Genomic DNA, 17,147 nt, shown 5'->3' with positions numbered 1-17,147 from the left:
GACGCCAATAGCCTGGGGGTTAGGACACTCTGAATATGCCTGATTCAGAGGAGGGATTTGACCCTGGGTTTCTCACAGCCCTGGAGAATGCTCTGATCACTGGGTAGTTGTGAGTTCTGAGAAACATTCTTATTTGTGTTACTGCAGTGACCATAGGTGCTGGCTTCCTCCAGGTCCAGAGGTGCTCAGCGTCCCGCTCCACCCCCACCCCCATCCCTGCCCCTGCTCTGCCCTAGGCCCCACCCCCACCCCACCTCACCTCTTCCTGTCCAGTTGCACCCCCTCCTCTGAGAACACCCCATCCCTCCTCCTTCCCTCTCCCTCCCAGTGCCTCCTGCACGCCGCGAAACAGCTGATCGCGGCAGGCGGGAGGTGCTGGGACGGAGGGTGAGGAGTTGATCATTGGGGCCGCTGGCGGATAGGAGGCGCTGGTGGGGAAGGGAAGAGCTGGCTGCCAGTGGGTGCTAAGCACCCACTCATTTTTTGTCAGCGCCTATGGTAGTGACCAGGAGCCAGTGTGCTAGGTGCTGTACAAACACAGAACCAAAAGACAGTCCCTGCTCCTAAGACTGATGAAATGGAATTTTTCAACCAAAAAAAATGTTTTGTCAAAACTGTAACATATTGTTTTTTGTAGAGCTGCTGTGCACCTTTAAATAGGTGCTGTATTTCACCATAAGGGTAGCTGCATTTCAGCAGTAGATAGTTTCAAGATGCTTCAGCTAGGTTCCCGAAGCTTGGATGCTTATCTCAGTCAAACCTGGTCTTTGAGATCCTGCAGTCTTTCCTCAGTCCATCGAAAGTTTTATTTTTTTGTTGAGTTTGAGTTTGTTTTTATTTTTTCATTGCTCACAACTAACTGACTGTTAAAAGTCTCACCGGAGCTTCCTTTCCTTGCAGGTCTTCACAGGGAACACCAATGCTGACAGTGTCGTACATCACAAACTTCTGCACTCCGTGAAAACCCGCTTCCTGCGCTTTGTCCCTCTGAAATGGAATCCCAATGGAAGAATAGGCCTGAGAGTTGAGGTCTATGGATGCTCATACAGTAAGTGCCTTTAACGCAAATGTCATCAAACAACATTGTTAATGTTCCAGGAAGCCCCAGGGAATGTACCTAGCTGAGTATATCTTTTCATCTAATATGAACATGCACCACCATAATATCTGATTGGAGCTGTAGCTTTCATGACTGATGAGCATTACTTGTTGGCTGAGCTCCCGTCCACTAATACCTTATAACATCATCTTTGCCCCATACCCTGCATTTACAGGGAATTAAATAGGTATAAAGGATAAGGGTCTGAGACTAAAGTAAAACGAAAATATAATCAAGGAATTCATAGACATTTTAGAGAGTATGTCGGAATATTTATTGCATTTATATAAAGGCACCTTTCTAATTTCTGTATGGCATATCATTGAATGTACAGATCTATTAGTTAGCTGTCTATGCTCTTTGCTTGAACAAATTCATCTTGACCTTTCTGAACCTGTGCACCCTTGCATTTTTAGATGTAGAGCCATTTTCAAAATTTGACCCCCAAACTTGCATCTTTACAGTTCTACTGTGTCGGGCACTTACTGGGCCAGATCTCCAGACGATGAAAATCGACCCAGCTCCATTGTCTTCAGTATAACTAAATAGACACCAGCAGATGATCTGGCCCACTGTGCACAATTCTGGCCCTGAAAACGTCCCAACAAACAGAGGGGAGTTCAAAAGAATAGCAACAAAAATAATGAGGGGGCTGACGGGCTTGATCTATAAGAATCATGATGTGTACCTTGGCTAAGAGATGACTCAGCGTGTCCGTGCATGGATGGGGGAAGGTGAGATTGGAGGTGGAACAGCATGATAATCTACAAATATTTGTAATACTGAGGTTGGAGGAACTATTTCAGGTGCTACATTGGGGCCTAACTAGGCATAGTAGGAGGAAGTTATGACAAGGAAAGTTTAGGATGACTATCAGGGCTAGCTTCAGAAAATCTGGGTGTCTCCCCCCCCCCATCTTCTCGCCCCAGTAAAGCCACTGGATCAGCACCTCTGATAGGAAGGCATGAGAACCAATGTGTGACTGTGAGGGGACACACCCTCGTTCCAGTAGAGAGGAGGCTAACGAGCCCTTACGGGCTCAGCCAGCACTAACCAGACACACCTGTAAGACTTTCCCTGGCTGGAGGGAGGCAGCTTAAAAAGGGAAGACCTGACCTTTTTTAAGCATGGTGACGAGAGGGAGGACTGCTCTGTCTTGGAGACTGATGGCTACAGGGACAGACGGATGAGGAGACAGACTGTTGCAGACCCTGCCGCCTCTGATCCTGTATGGACCAGGTGTAAAGAAATGGTGACCAAAAGGAGGGGCTGGAGGCAGACCTGAACTTTGAGGGAGGACACTAGAATGGACAGATAAGCCAAAGGGCTGACCCAAAGACTGCCTAAGTGACTGACCACCTTTTTCTTTGACTCTGATTCTCCATCTCCCAGGGGTGGGGGAGAGGGAAAAGACTCCTTTTGTTGGTTTGTTTTCTGTTTGGAGATTCCCTTGTGGGCCGCAAAAAATGGAGGGCCACCCAAATTGTGGTCGGGTAGAGACTCAGGAGGGACCCTGGCACACCACGCTGACCTTTTTTCTCAACCCCCTCCCACAAACTCCTAAGTCACGCACGTGTGTGGAGGGGGAGGGTCAGTCGCACGAGAGGGGATGTCCGGAATGGTGTCATTAGTCTCTGTTTGCCAGAAGCTGGAATTGGGTGACAGGGCATGGATCACTTGATGATTACCTGTCAGTTCATTCCCTTTGGGGCACCTGCCATTGGCCAGTGTCAGAGGACAGGATACTGGGCTTGATGGACCTGTGGTCTGACCCAGTATGGCCGTTTTTGTGTTAGCAGAGAGATAGAGATTTCCTGTTTTAAACAGGAAGAGTACTCCATCAGCAGGAATCAGATCCCACTCCACGCCAAGTGGTACTGGAGCATGAGAAGCAAACATCACACTGGAAGGTCATCCTCTCCCTGGAGGGGTGCGGTGTCTGTTGTGGCTGCAGGTTTGGTATAGACGTCTGCAGTGAGATGGGTTACACTATGGACTAGCCTCCCAAATGAAGGTGTGGACGCCTCACTATTAAAATCAGTGGCCCAGCGTGCTAACAATAAACTGTAGGGGACACTGAGGAAGGTGGGGGCAGCTCTGGATGACTGCTAAATGCTGATCCTGTTGAAGCCACTGGGAATTTTTTCCGTTGACCTAAACAGGGCCAGGATTTCACCTTATGGGATTTTATTATTTGAAATTGAATCCACTTTTTCTCCATTCAGCTGAATTGTGCAGCTTGGCATGAATCTTCCAATGGCGTAAAAAAAAAAAAAAAGTTTTCCCCTTCTGTGTCGAGACAATGCTGACCTTCGTCTTGTATGAAAACAGGCCTGCTATATAGTCAAAATTAGAGGCCACTCATCTGCCCTTTCTTGGATGTGCAAAATATTCCGGTTTATTCTCTCACATAAGGGGTCACTGAGGGGGAATTCTTTGTGACATGCACTGTAATACTCCAGTCCAGGAGGGAGAGTTAGAGGCAGAGGATTAAGGAAGGGAGGAAAACAAGGAAGCACATGACCTGCTATCAAACTTTCAGTATAAATAAAGGCAAAGATCCTCTTAAAAATTATATTTTGAACTTGCAATCACCCATGATAACTACACTCTCTAAATCGATTGAAGAAATACAAACTACCTTAGGGCAGGACAGTCAATGACTTTCCCTGGTGTGCCCTGTCTGACATGCAAGTTAACTGACATTTAATCTATAACAGTTTACAGAGTCAATCAAACTAGTCGTGTGTGGGTGAGGAGGATAAACATGTGATCTAGACTAGTGAGCACAAGCCAGAACCACTGATTTTAAAGTACTGCTTCTGATCGCCAGTCCTCCTGTGGTGTTGGAAAAGTCATTTGACTTTTTTGCCTCAGTTTACCTGTTTGGCATGAGGTTGCTGGCCCCTTTAAGGGGAGTCTGGGCCCAGGCTACCTGTGAGGAGGTAATTTAAAGGGAATGAACACAACTAGTTGGATAATTGTATAATGTGCCCCTGGGCCCAAGACAGAAGAGCTCTCTCAGAGTGCTCTGTACACAAGCAGCAGAGGAGGTGGCTTCTGTGAACCTCTCCAAGTTGACAGGTGAAAGGAGTGAATGGAAAAGGGCCAGCTGGGAAAAAAAGCTGACTGAAGGCTCCAGCTGGCCTGAAGCATAACCTGGCTCCTGAAGGAAGGAGAGTGAGACTCTTCGAAAGATAACCTAGCTCCGATGTCTGCCACTTTCCCCCCTTGTTTCCACCGGAGATGGATAGCCCAGCCAGCTAAACAGGTAGTGCTGGGGGCAGCAGGGTGCAGGGGGTGGTGGTTTCTTGGGGAGCAGAGGGGGATGGGAGGTGCTGGGTGTCTGGGAGATATAGGGTGCCTATGTGAGGCGGAGTGCGGGGTACAGGGTGCCTATGGAAGGTGGGGAGGCAGGGGTGCCCCTGGTTCACTCTTACCCAGGCCTGCTGACAGCAATTCTGGGCCCCAGGGCCAGGGCTGTCCCTAGGAGGGTGCAGGCCTGGGGTGGAAGTGACGAATCCATCACTTTCGCACCAGCTTCGCATCATCACTTTCGCGCCAATCGCACCAGCCCTCAGGGCCCCCCAAAGCGCGGGGTCTGGAGTGGTCGCCCTGATTCGCCATACCCTAAAGATGGCTCTGCCCAGGGCAAAACAGTAAGTAGGCCCCCAAACTTAGCGAAGTCACCTCCCTAAGCCAGGGCAAAATGTCCAGTCAGGTGATGGCAGAAGCCTCCCAGCGCCATCGCTGGGAGGGGCCTGCAGGGTGTGGCTGACTGGGAAGCGCCTCTGTTCCTCTCTGCCCCCACTTGATGACCTTGTTGCTTCCCCTGGGGGATGTTCACCGCAGTTTGGGAACCTCTGGTCTAGAGTGTTGCTCATCTGGGGGGCTACTTCTCCCTCACCAAAGCGCCTTTACACCTCTGTGGCATGTAAAAGTGATTGTAAGGGCCTGATTCGCAACTACACTAAGGCCCGTTGACGCTGCCGGAGTGGCGTAAAGGATTCTCAGTATAAATGAGAATCAAGCCCAGAGCGTCTGCTCCAAAGTCTGTTTAAGTCAGTGGAAAAATTCCTGTTGACTTCAGTGGGCTTTGGATCCCACTCATAAACAGAAGATAAAGAGTGATCAGCTGGCCCAGAAATACCAGGGAACCTGGTCTTGCATTAATGGACCCATGGTTGTGTGACTGCTGTGCAGCCAAAGAGGGGAGCATGCCGCTAAGCTCCTCATTGGCATGCGGGTGAGTGCACGAGTGCCTTGCATTTCCTCAGACATCCTCTGCTCACATCTGCTCCTTTTTAACCCTGGATTTTTGAGAGAAAGAGAGCAGGTGCACAAGTGGCTTGAGACTTCCAGCTCTTTAGGCAATTTTTTCAATGCTATAGCTGGGTCTAGAGTTTAACCTTTCTTGTGCCAGCATGTAGGGTATATATAAATCCCTGGTATGCCCACATCTTGAATATTGTGTGCAGACCTGGTCACCCCATCTCAAAAAAGATATATTGGGACTGGAAAAGGTACAGAAAAGAGCAACAAAAATGGTTAGGGATATGGAACAGCTTTCCTATGAGGAGAGATTAATAAGACTGGGACTTTTCAGCTTTCAAAAAGAGAAGGCTAAGGGGGGAGATGATAGAAGTCTATAAATCAGGACTGATGTGGAGAAAGTAAATAAGGAAGTGTTATTTACTTCTTTACATAACACAAGAACTAGGGAGTCACCAAATGAAATTAATAGGCAGCAGGTTTAAAACAAACAAATGGAAGCATTTCTTCACACAACACCCAGTCAGTTTGTGGAACTCGTTGCCAGAGAATGTTGTTAAGGCCAAGACCATAATAGAGTTCAAAAAAGAACTAGATAAATTCATGGAGGATAGGTCCATCAATGGCTATTAACCAGGATGGGCAGGGATGGTGTCCCTAGTCTCTGTTTGCCAGAAGTTGGAAATGGGCGACAGGGGATGGATCACTTGATGATTACCTGTTCCATTCATTCCCTCTGAAGCACCTGGCATTGGCCGCTGTTGGAAGACAGGATACTGGGCTAGATGGACCTTTGGTCTGACCCAGTAGGGCCATTCTTATGTTCCTGCTTGCACTGGAGAGCAGCAACCTCGAGTTCTCTGCTCAGCACTGCTAAATGACTTTCAGAGTCAAATCCTGTTACGGTCAAAGCTTCCCGCCCCAGCCAGTGGCTCGCTGTGCTCAGCTGTTGGGAAACATCGGCTTTCAGTAGTGACTGCTGTGGGAGCATCTAGGACTTCGAGCATCAAGCACACTGCCAGTGCCGGAAACAACAGATCAGTCCTACTGAAGTGCTTTAGGGCTGAAACATGTTGAATGGCAACATTTGCTAACCCTGTCCTGAGACCCATCCACTGAGGCTCTGAGGCACTCTGCCGGGGAATGCTGGCTTTTAAATGATGAACACCAGACCTGTGTTAACTTTATTATGTAGTCCTAAAAATTATTCCAGTGGACCCTGAACAGGCAACCCTACCTGCAATAAGAAAACCCTTGTTTTTGATCGACATTTTAAGGGTAGGTCTACACAGCGGAGTCTAGCGTACAGACACGGCACGCCCAGCTAGCACAAGTATAAATAGCAGTGTAGCCGGGAAGCATTACTTAGGTGAGCGAAGTGCCTTACTCGCCTGAATCCTAGGTTATGTCCCCTACGTGGCGCTGTACATGCTCAAGCAATGCCTCCCACATCTCCGCGACTGCTTGTCGCAGTGCAGTGTGTTGCTGCTGTTGGAGCTTTTGTCTGCCCCACTGAAAGACTCCAGCAGCAAAGAGCGTCTCTGGCGGGGGGGCCGCGGAGAAAGGCTCCTGCCTCCCCCATGCCGGAGCCTTTCACAGTTGGGTGCAACTACACGCTGCAGTGAGGATGGATACAGCCCGTCTTTCACTGCAGCCTGCAGCTGCATGTACACTGTGTGCTGCCACGAACGTGCACAAGCTCTAAAATACATTCGAGGATCCTAATGTGATTGGTTGTCATCCTTTTTTAAAAAATCGTCCCTGCTGGGCAACAAATTTCTGCTGGGCCCTCGAATACCCACTTAAGATGGGTTTCCTGTATCTGAAATATGATATTTAAAGCAATGAAGCTTGGTCAGTATTCACAAACATGCTTACCCATCCTCTACTCATTCATAGGGCCCTACAAATTTCACGGCCGTAAAAAAAGCATTACTGACTGTGAAATAAGCCCTTCCCTGTGAAATCTGATGTCCCCTTGTTCCTAGGAGCACCCCGGCAAAGGGGTCTCCTAGCTCCAGCTGGGCTGGGGAGGGACAGGGCTTGTCCATCTCCTGCACAGCTGCTCTGAGTGGTGGTGGGCGAGATCAGACCCACCTCGACCTCCGGGAATGTCCTGCGGCTGCAGGAAGCCCTGCGGTTGCTGCCTTCATAGTCCAGTTCTGAAGGCTGCACAGAAGTGAGGGTGGCAATGTCATGACCCCTTTGCAAAGGTTTGTGACCGACCCCCAATCCCCTTTTGGGTCGGGACCCCCAAGGTTACAACACAGTGAAATTTCAGATGTAAAAATCTGAAAATGTGAAATTTATCAATTTTCAAATCCTGTGGCCGTGAAATTGACCATAATGGAACATGAATTTGGTAGGGCCCTACTCATACAGTAACTGCCTTGACAATTAACAGAGGGTTCATAGGCTGTAAAATCAGGCAGAATTCAGCAATACCACATGGAGGTTGTTTGTTTCTTCTCTTAAGAGCAGCACAGAGAGGGGAAAAAAAGAAAGTTTCAAATGCAAAATGATTTGTCCCCCCACCTGAAATAACCATACTCCTCCCCCTATAACCTTAAATATAAAAATAAAATCATGCAGCTAAGAGAACTTGTACCCAAAATTGCAGCCTAGAAAGAATTTTTCATGAGTTAAACAGAAATCCTGTACATAAAGGGATTATAATGCAAACTCTCACAGACCCTTTGCTACAGAATCCCAAATAGTGAAGTGATTATAACAAATAGCCAAAGTTATAGCAGAGGACATATGCAGACAAATGGCAAGTTGATTGTTTTGGATGTTGTGAGGGAAACAGGGGTATCTTAATACTTTGGAAAAGTCTTGTTAGCTAAACGCTGGAAAAATCCTGCTGACCCACCCTTTTCTGTAGGAGGAGATTTATGGCTACACTGAAAATGCTGTTCATATTCTATAACTGTGTAATGGTCCAAAAGGCATCAGCAGGATCAGGTATAAATTCAGCTAACCGGCTGGGGAACGGTGGGCGATCATGCAATGGGATGTGAGACTCTACTTCTTTTGGGGAGTTACAGCTCTCCACCTTTGCAGATCAGGGGTCTGATTCCTCGTCTTCCATGGGCAGCGTTCCTGGGAACACAATGTGATACTGTGTTTTTAAAAATTACAAGCTATTGGCTGGACGTTTTTATTTTTCTTTCCTTCTAACATGTTTTTCATGCCATGAGATCAAATGAATGCACCGCAGAAAGCACCCATGGGTGGAGGTGAGGTCAGTGAAGTTTTCATAACTGCTAGCATAAGACAAATGGCCAGATTGTTGCTTCTTAAGAGATAGCCATGCCCTGGCAATGGAGATGAAGCATGCTGTTCAAGCACTAGGCTGTGGAGGTGCTCGGTCAGATTAATTCCCTAGACTGCGGGCAGTGAAACTGCAAGATATATAGGGACAGAGGCACATGCTTCCTAGACTCCCTTATCTGCTGTGGAGTTTGTTGCCCACAAAGCAGCAGCAGGAGTGGGGCTAGCAAGGCCAGTCAGGAGATAACAACCATTCGGAGCATCTTTGCTCTGCCAGTAGGGCCCCCGTGGGCTGTAAAATAAAGGCATCCTTTAGTGGAGGCATGGGGGGGGGAGGGATGAGGTTGCGCGTCCCCCCCCGTCTCCTCCCTTTGCAAGTGGCAGATGCCTTGAAGATGCCCCTCCAGACTCTGAATGATAAGAGTGAAATGAGGGTAAAGCTTGTTATTTATGCTTGCGTGCATCATATGGTTTCCAGACCTAGGGGGAGCTTCTTTAAAAAGGTGTCACACGTACGCTCTCCCCCCAGTGCAGCTGTCTTGGTGCTCTTTTCTTCATGGAAGAGGACCACACAGTCTCCTCGCCCCGGTATGTTTCCTCTGGGCTGGTCAGCGTGGCTGCCGCTGCTGGCCAACATCTCTCTTCATGCAGTAGTGTGCTGGCGGACAAATCATTTCTGCTTCCTGTGCCGTGGGCTCCCGGTACGTCTGCCTTTTCTACAGCAGCTGTTCAGAAGCAGGCACAACCCTTAACTGCTCGAGTTAACCTGGTGGCCAGTAAACCCTTCCTCAGATTACTGTGTTTCCAAAAGATCTAGAGTTTTAAAAGAAACTCCAGTGCTAACAAAAACCAGACTCAACCCTTGAGCCCAGAACCTGAACTGAACTTCAGCAAAGTCTGTTTTCACGTTGCTCCTGTGTCTGGGAGCAGAAATACCTACATAACCTAGGAATGGCTACCCTAGGAAAGGCATTATTTCCAACCCAGCCAGAAGCAAGAAAAACTAGGATTTTTGTTTGAAAAAAATGCTACTTTCCTGGGAAATTTTTAGCTCAGTTCTGGTGACTCTGAGATCTGGACAGTATGGAGAAGTATCCTGATTAGAGCGGAGTGAAACTTTTTTCAGCAATTTTTGGGGCGGGGGGATGCAGATTCAGCATCACCAAAATATTTTGTGAATTCATTTCAATTTCACCAAATAATTTCAGTAGGAAAAAAATCCTAAAAACTCAAAAAGTTTTGTTTCAACACTTTTGAAATGAAGTGTGTGACAAAGTTCCTGCTCTGCCTTGGTGGGTCTTGCGCTTATTGGTGGGTTTGCTCACCTTGGAGCTTCACGGCAGCTCTCAGCTTGGCCGTTTTTCTGAACCCACAGTCCAGGTCAACTCCTCCTGTGTCTGACCAGGAGTTGGGAGGATTTGGGGGGAACCCACAGTCCAGGTCGATGACTCCTATGTCTGACCAGGAGTTGGGAGGATTTGGGGGGAACCCGGGCCCGCCCTCTACTCCAGGTTCCAGCCCAGGGCCCTGTGGAATGCAGCTGTCTAGAGTGCCTCCTGGAACAGCTGTGCAACAGCTACAACTCCCTGGGCTACTTCCCAATGGCCTCCTCCCATAGAACCTTCTTTATCCTCACCATAGGATCTTCCTCCTGGTGTCTGATAATGCTTGTACACCTCAGTCCTCAAACAGTCCGCGTTCTCGCTCTCAGCTCCTAGTGCTTCCTGCTCCCAGCTCCTCACATGCACACCACAAACTGAAGTGAGCTCCTTTTTAAAACCCAGGTGCCCTGATTAGCCTGCCTTAATTGATTCTAGCAGCTTCTTGATTGGCTGCAGGTGTTCTAATCAGCCTGTCTTAATTGTCTCCAGAAGGTTCCTGATTGTTCTGAAACCTTCCCTGTTACCTTACCCAGGGAAACGGGACCTACTTATTACCTACTTAGCCTGGGGCTAATATATCTGCCTTCTATTACTCTCCTATAGCCATCTGGTCCGACCCGTCACAAGTGTTTACTTTTTTTTATTTGAAGCAACTTTTGAAATTAAAGAAAATTTTCCTTTAAAAAAGAACTTGAAAAAAACCTCAAAATCAATACATTTTATTTTGAGTGGAACAAAATGTCGTGAACAAAACATTTTTTATTTTACTTTTCAATTTGCCAAAAAAATTGGAAAATTTAATTTTTGGTTCAACCTTTTTGTTGTTGTTGCCAATTTTTCAGAATTGCTAACAAACCAAAAAAATCTGTTCACTCATTTCTAATACAGACTTTTGAAATGAACATAAACTTTGCAACCTCTGAGTTTGACAGTCACTATATTTCAACACATAGAAAATCTTCCTCTATATTGTGCATGATTTTGGAATCTGGCACTGTCCTAAAGGGAAAAAAAGAACTGCTTTTACTTTAATCAGTCTATCATACTGTGCTAATTTTCATCAGCCTTTTATAGGGGTGATGGAGGAGTCTGAAAATTTAGAGATACAAAGGACCCTGATATCCTTAGGGGGAAGTGAAGAATTATTCTCTACATTGTATTTTGGCTAGACTGGATCTCCCGTGTTTCTTCTGAGCCTTCTAAAATTCCTGATCTTTGACCTTTTACTAGAAATTTATTCCATACGTACCTTGTATCTAACGGAAAAACTGAAGACATCATCTTTAGAGGGGTATTTTTCAGGTGCTGTAAAGTGTCTGTGTTTGACCTGAGATGGATCTTGCCATGTTTAAATAGAAGCCAATGATTTGTTGTCATGCAAACTGCTAGTAATGACTTTTGGATGTCAGAGTGTTAGCATTTATATGTCATATTCTTGTTTCATTCAGGGATCTTTGTTCCCCCCAGTGAGGCAGAGTTCTGCAATAACAGGTTTTTTTCATGATACTGTCAGTGCGGGGCATGGATCAGTGTTTACTTCACACTCCCCATCAGTACAGGGCCCGAGCCAGGGAAACTAACGATCCAGCTAAGGATTCAGTGATGAATCCTCGTCATGTGCTACCCGAGGCACATTGCGCATACGCTAAGAAGAAGATGGGTGGTATCATAAAGCATGTGTGATGCTGTTGCCTAGTGGAAAACTGAAAGTGGCCAGTGATGCATGACCCTCATAAGGTTTAGGTGTTTGGTTCAGTTGGGATAAGTATCTAAAAATTTGGATGCTTATCTGGATATCTTTTATTGACATCTGGTCCCAAGTCCTGTTCTAACTTGGGCTCCTGCAGTGCTCCTGTTTTAGTGAGTTACAGGGGCATAAATAAAGAGCAGAATTTGGTGCTCTAAGTTGCAAAATACATCCGAAATCTAATATACAGTAGCTTTCTGTGACCGGGTTAGTCCCTTTAAGGGCAGTAGGAGCTAGGGGCCAGCCCACCCCATCCTGTAGTCCTGGCCCTTTAAGATTTTTGGGCGGTCATATAGACACAAGGACCTAAGAAATAGGAGATATTGGTAGAGATGAAGCAGTTCTGGGAATAAGTAGTGTTTGCAGGGGGAGGGGGGGCAGAGGAGAACCTGTTGTTGTTTCTTTAAGGGCTGGGACCAGGAGCCTTACAGAGTGGGCGGGACAAGACTCCCTCTCTCCCAGCCAATTGGTTTGAGATCTGGCAAGGGGACCAGCATATATGCTGTCTCCTCCCTCATAGCAGTGGAGACTCCAACTGGAGAAGGTCTGCCTGCTAAGCCCGCCCAGTCTGAGCGTGAAAGGATTAATTGGGGGAAAAGGGTCAGCTGGGGAAGTAGCTGTTTATGGTCCTACTGGTGACCTAACCTACAGCCCAGCTTCCAGGAGGAAAGCAGGGGACCCCTGTCTTCTGAAGGGCATTAATAGCTGCCTGAATTACCCAGCTCTAGTTGGAGGGCTGAGGCTTCCTGAACAGGGGGAAGGAAACTTTCCTGGGACTCTTATATGGGCCCAAAGTGGGTGAGAACTTCAGAGACAAAAGAGTAGTTTGTACTCACTAAAGAAAGTTGTTAAACCAGACCACACAAAGTAATCTGGTCTGGGTAATTGACTGGAAGAACCCGAGTGGCCACTGAGGTCAGTGCCCTGCAGGGCCATGAGGGGCCACAAGGGATGCACTCTGGAGGCGACCACAGCATTCCCGTTTCTTACAAGGTTTCCAGTGCTTTCTTTTGGTCCTTAACTCTCTGTAAAGCCCCATGTGAAGTTATGGTGCTATAGATGCACTAAATACCATGTTTCTGAGGTATCTTCTCAGTTGTCCCAAACCATGTTTGTTCTATGATTATTACAGCAATTAGAAACATTTAGCCAGATATCAGTGTGATATCAAACATGCTATCACGCTGACATCTAGAAGTCACTGGTGTCAGGGTGCATGACAACAAATCATTGGCTCCTTTGTGAGTTTTGTCATCATTTTTAAAGACGAACTCCTTAAAAGCTTGGTCTGAAGTTGCCCCACACTCCAGTTTATCTTGTCTAAAGAGGAACAAGCAGAGTTGTCCCTACTGGCCGAGCTGTGGTGACGTGGCTCCAAAAGGATGTGTTTGTGACAGCTCAGTTAATCTGCCCATGTGGCCTGTTAACAGAGTGTAGAGTGGATGCTAAGATGGGTTATGAGAATTATAGATGCCTTACCCCTTTAAAAGCGTTCTGACATAGCATTGGAATGATACCTCCAGCCAAGGTCAGAAGCATGCTTGGTAAGATCATCATTGACATGCGGATACCCCTAGGAGGGAGGAATATTTATTTGAGGTAAGATTATGTTTATTTGGTTACAAAAGTGGAGGGAGACATATCTAAGGTATAGATACAGCTTCATAGAGTCTTTCGTAACATAGGAAAAACAGAACACCACTGGCCATCACGTACAGCCCCCAGCTAAAACCTCTCCAGCACATCATCAACGATCTACAACCTATCCTGGAAAACGATCCCTCACTCTCACAGACCTTGGGAGACAGGCCAGTCCTCGCTTACAGCCAGCCCCCAAACCTGTAGCAAATACTCATGAGCAACTACACACCACACCACAGAAACACTAACCTAGGAACCAATCCCTGTGACAAACCTCATTGCCTACTCTGTCCCCATATCTACTCTAGCGACACCGTCAGAGGACCCAACCACATGAGCCACACCATCAGGGACTCATTCACCTGCACATCTACTAATGTGATATATGCCATCATGTGGCAGCAATACCCCTCTGCCATGTACATTGGCCAAACCAGACAGTGTCTATGTAAAAAAATAAATGGACACAAATCGGACATCAGGAATGGTAACATACAAAAGCCAGTAGGAGAACACTTCAATCTCCCTGGACGTTCTGTAACAGATTTAAAAGTAGCCATCCTTCAACCAAAAAACTTCAAAAACAGACTACAAAGAGAAACGGCAGAGCTACAATTCAGTTGCAAATTTAACACCATTAATTTGGGCTTGGAGAGGGAGTGGCTGGCTCACTACAAAAGCAACTTTCCCTCTCTTGGTATTGACACCTCCTCGTCAATTATTGGGAGTGGACTACATCCACCCTGACTGAATTGGCCCTGTCAACACTGGTTCTCCACTCGTAAGATAACTCCCTTCTCTTCATGTATGATGTTGCCTGCATCTGTAATTTTCACTCCATGCATCTGAAGAAGTGGGTTTTTTACCCATGAAAGCTTATGCCCAAATAAATCTGTTAGTCTTTAAGGTGCCACCGGACTCCTTGTTGTTTTTGTGGATACAGACTAACACAGCTACTCCCTGATAGGAAAAACTGGAACAGCAACTGGGACTGTGCATTTGAAACAGTGGCTGGCTGTTCTGAATGTTTACATCTGTTCTTGGGATGTAAACAGTGGACAGGGCGGGACATGGCTTTGGTGGTGGTGGGGTGTCTGGTATGATGAAAAAGTAGGCAGATGAAAAAATCTTAACATAACGAAAGGGAATCATGAAAAGAGGGGAAAAAATTACACAGGACTGATGGCCTAAATAAGAGAAGCTGATGGAAAGGGATAGTGGACTAGGTGTGGCATGGTGTGGTGGTTTCTATATTTCTCATGTTCTGAGTGCCCCCAACTGCCAGTGAAATCACGAGAGACTTCAACGATAATCCACCTCTTTATGTTTTCATCTTCCTTCTTTTCCCCCTTAGAATCGGACATAGCAGATTTTGATGGCAGAAGTTCCCTCCTGTACAGATTCAATCAGAAAATGATGAGCACCTTCAAAGACGTGGTCTCCCTGAAGTTCAAGAGCATGCAGGGGGATGGAGTCTTATTCCACGGAGAGGGACAGCGCGGAGACTACATCACACTAGAGCTGCAGAAAGGGAAGCTCTCCTTGCACATTAACCTGGGTAGGAGCTGATATTTTTGTTCGTTACCATGAGAGTTGTTTTCCATTTCCTTTCATGATTTGTATTTCGGCAGCACTCCAAAGCCCCAGCTGAGATCAGGCTCCATTGTACTCGGTGCTGTGCATACACACAGCAAAAGACAGTACCTGCCCCACATGTTTTGCCGTCTGAAGAGACAAGACAACAAGTGGGATGGGAAATAGAGAAGTGAAGTGACTTGCCTGCAGTCACACAGCAGGTCAGTGGCAGAGCCAAAAATAGAACCCACATCTCCTGAGTACTACACTACCTTTATTTTTCTAGCTGCAAATATTGTTGCCTGTTTGATCTACATCAGGCCTCGGGGGGATTCAGTTGGAATCTCAACTACAATTTCCTCTCTCTGCTTAGAGAATGATTCCTTTTTAAGTTCATCATTTCACAGCAGGGATCTGTCGAAGCTCTGCAGGTAGCCATCCAGTCTTGTTTAGCATTCGGCTCACCGTTTCTGTGGCTTCTCTCCAGCAATAAGTCTAGGCTGGGTAGTTTCCATTCAGGATGAAAACGGGTCTTCCTTTCCCTGGGACAGAACCCCTCTTTGGATGAAGCATGCTAACCTCTGTGTTGTCATTGCTATATATTCAGAAAAAGGAAAAGAAACCTAAGGGAAAATGTTGGCATGTGCTGGAAAGCAGAATTCGCCTGCATCAAAACAACAGCTTCAGATCAGTAGCACTAGAAAGCTGAGAAATATCCAGCTGTTGCCATCCCATCATCCTGCTTTTTAAGCTTTCAATAAAATATGCACGGGCTTTGATTCTTTTCTTTATTTAAGGTGATTTTAAGACACCTTTGTGGTCTCTTGAGTCCTGTTACCAATCTGAACTCCTGGTGCAAATTAGAGCAACCTCAGCGCTGCTGTAGCTTATCTTTGCTTCCCAGGAGCCCAAGGAGATGTTCTGGCAGTCAAGGATTGCTGGAGATGAGGGAAGCCTTGTCCACGCCTCCTTTTACGCAAGACACACTCCCTCACACTGAGAGTGTGGAGGTTTGGATTAGGAGCCACTACAGTGACTCTGCACCTCTTGAGGGCCTCCTTATAGAGGTTAAAATGGCTTTAGGGCTGCTTTGCTGCATAGGCACTGTTGAAGTTCTGATTCCATCTCTGGTTTTGTTCTAATTCATCTGGCAATAATGTTACCTAAATGTGAACTGCTTGTGTGGACCTGTGCTATTCTTTCTCAAAATGAAAAGCACCTGATACTAGCAGCTGGTGTACCCAAAGGGTTCGGGAGTTTGAATCCGCTCCTCAAATGTAGGTGCTTCTCCAAAGCTCTTCAGAGGTGTTTGGTCTGCAAAGCTGACCAGGGCAAGCTTTCTAGGGAGATTTCTTGTATTTCTTTGTAGGGCTGAAGATGCCAGGAGAACAGCCTTTCTTGAAGTATTTTGGTGCTTTTTGCTTCTGGGCCTGGCTAGAGCCAGGCAGTGCTAAGGCATGGAGTCCTATCAGTGTGTGGTCAAGTTGGGTTTGAGGGATGGGGGACGGTTTGGCTCAGTTCTTCTTTTGTACAAAGCTGTTGGCGTTTCCCAAGTGGAGACGTCACATATAGATATGTCAGTGGGAGGAGGTACGAAAGCACCGCACAGCTGGATTTTATATGCCACAGGGCAGATCACTGGAGTGAACACACTCTCTGTACAATATTGGGGGGGAAATCCAAAACCCTTGGCCTTTCCTTTAGCAGAAGTCATAACTCTTGAGTAATTCAGCACGGGGACATCTATAGGTCAGGGAGAGTATTTGCAAATCTGTTCCTTCTTTTAGCTGACTGCTCTCTGGCAGGGCTTCACTTCCGTGGCTCAGAATGTGAGTGGTTGATTTGATTTAAACCATGGAATAATAGTGAACAACCCTGTAGCCATTGAGTCATAGTTGTGGTTTAGTGCAATTTAATACTTGTGATTAAAACAATGTGGTTCTGTATCAGATAGGAACCTCCACGCACTGTCTCCTGGACCAGGAAAAGAGGGTTGTCCATACTAGTATGATGACCCCTGCTGGAAGTGTTTTCAGTGGGGACAGAACGCAGACCCTCTTGATCTAAAAGCATGAACCCCTAATGCTTGTATTTTAACACTCCCGTACAGAAAACCACTAGAGGGGACAAAGGCATTGTGTTAATATGGGTTACTTTA

General features: G+C 46.6%; 1 protein-coding gene across 2 annotated transcripts in view; it reads left to right on the top strand.

Moving 5' to 3' along the window:
• CNTNAP5 (contactin associated protein family member 5) overlaps positions 1–17,147 on the top strand; it is a 424,927-nt gene that overhangs the window by 197,660 nt on the left and 210,120 nt on the right. For both annotated transcript variants that reach the window (XM_043525185.1, XM_037912460.2), the window contains exons 4-5: positions 901–1,048; positions 14,769–14,972. In XM_043525185.1, coding sequence (XP_043381120.1) covers positions 901–1,048; positions 14,769–14,972 — 352 coding nt within the window. The remainder of the gene's footprint in view (positions 1–900; positions 1,049–14,768; positions 14,973–17,147) is intronic.

The sequence above is a fragment of the Chelonia mydas genome, chromosome 11, assembly GCF_015237465.2.
Source record: "Chelonia mydas isolate rCheMyd1 chromosome 11, rCheMyd1.pri.v2, whole genome shotgun sequence".
Classification (NCBI taxonomy): domain Eukaryota; kingdom Metazoa; phylum Chordata; order Testudines; family Cheloniidae; genus Chelonia; species Chelonia mydas.
This window is presented reverse-complemented; position numbering and strand designations above follow the sequence as displayed.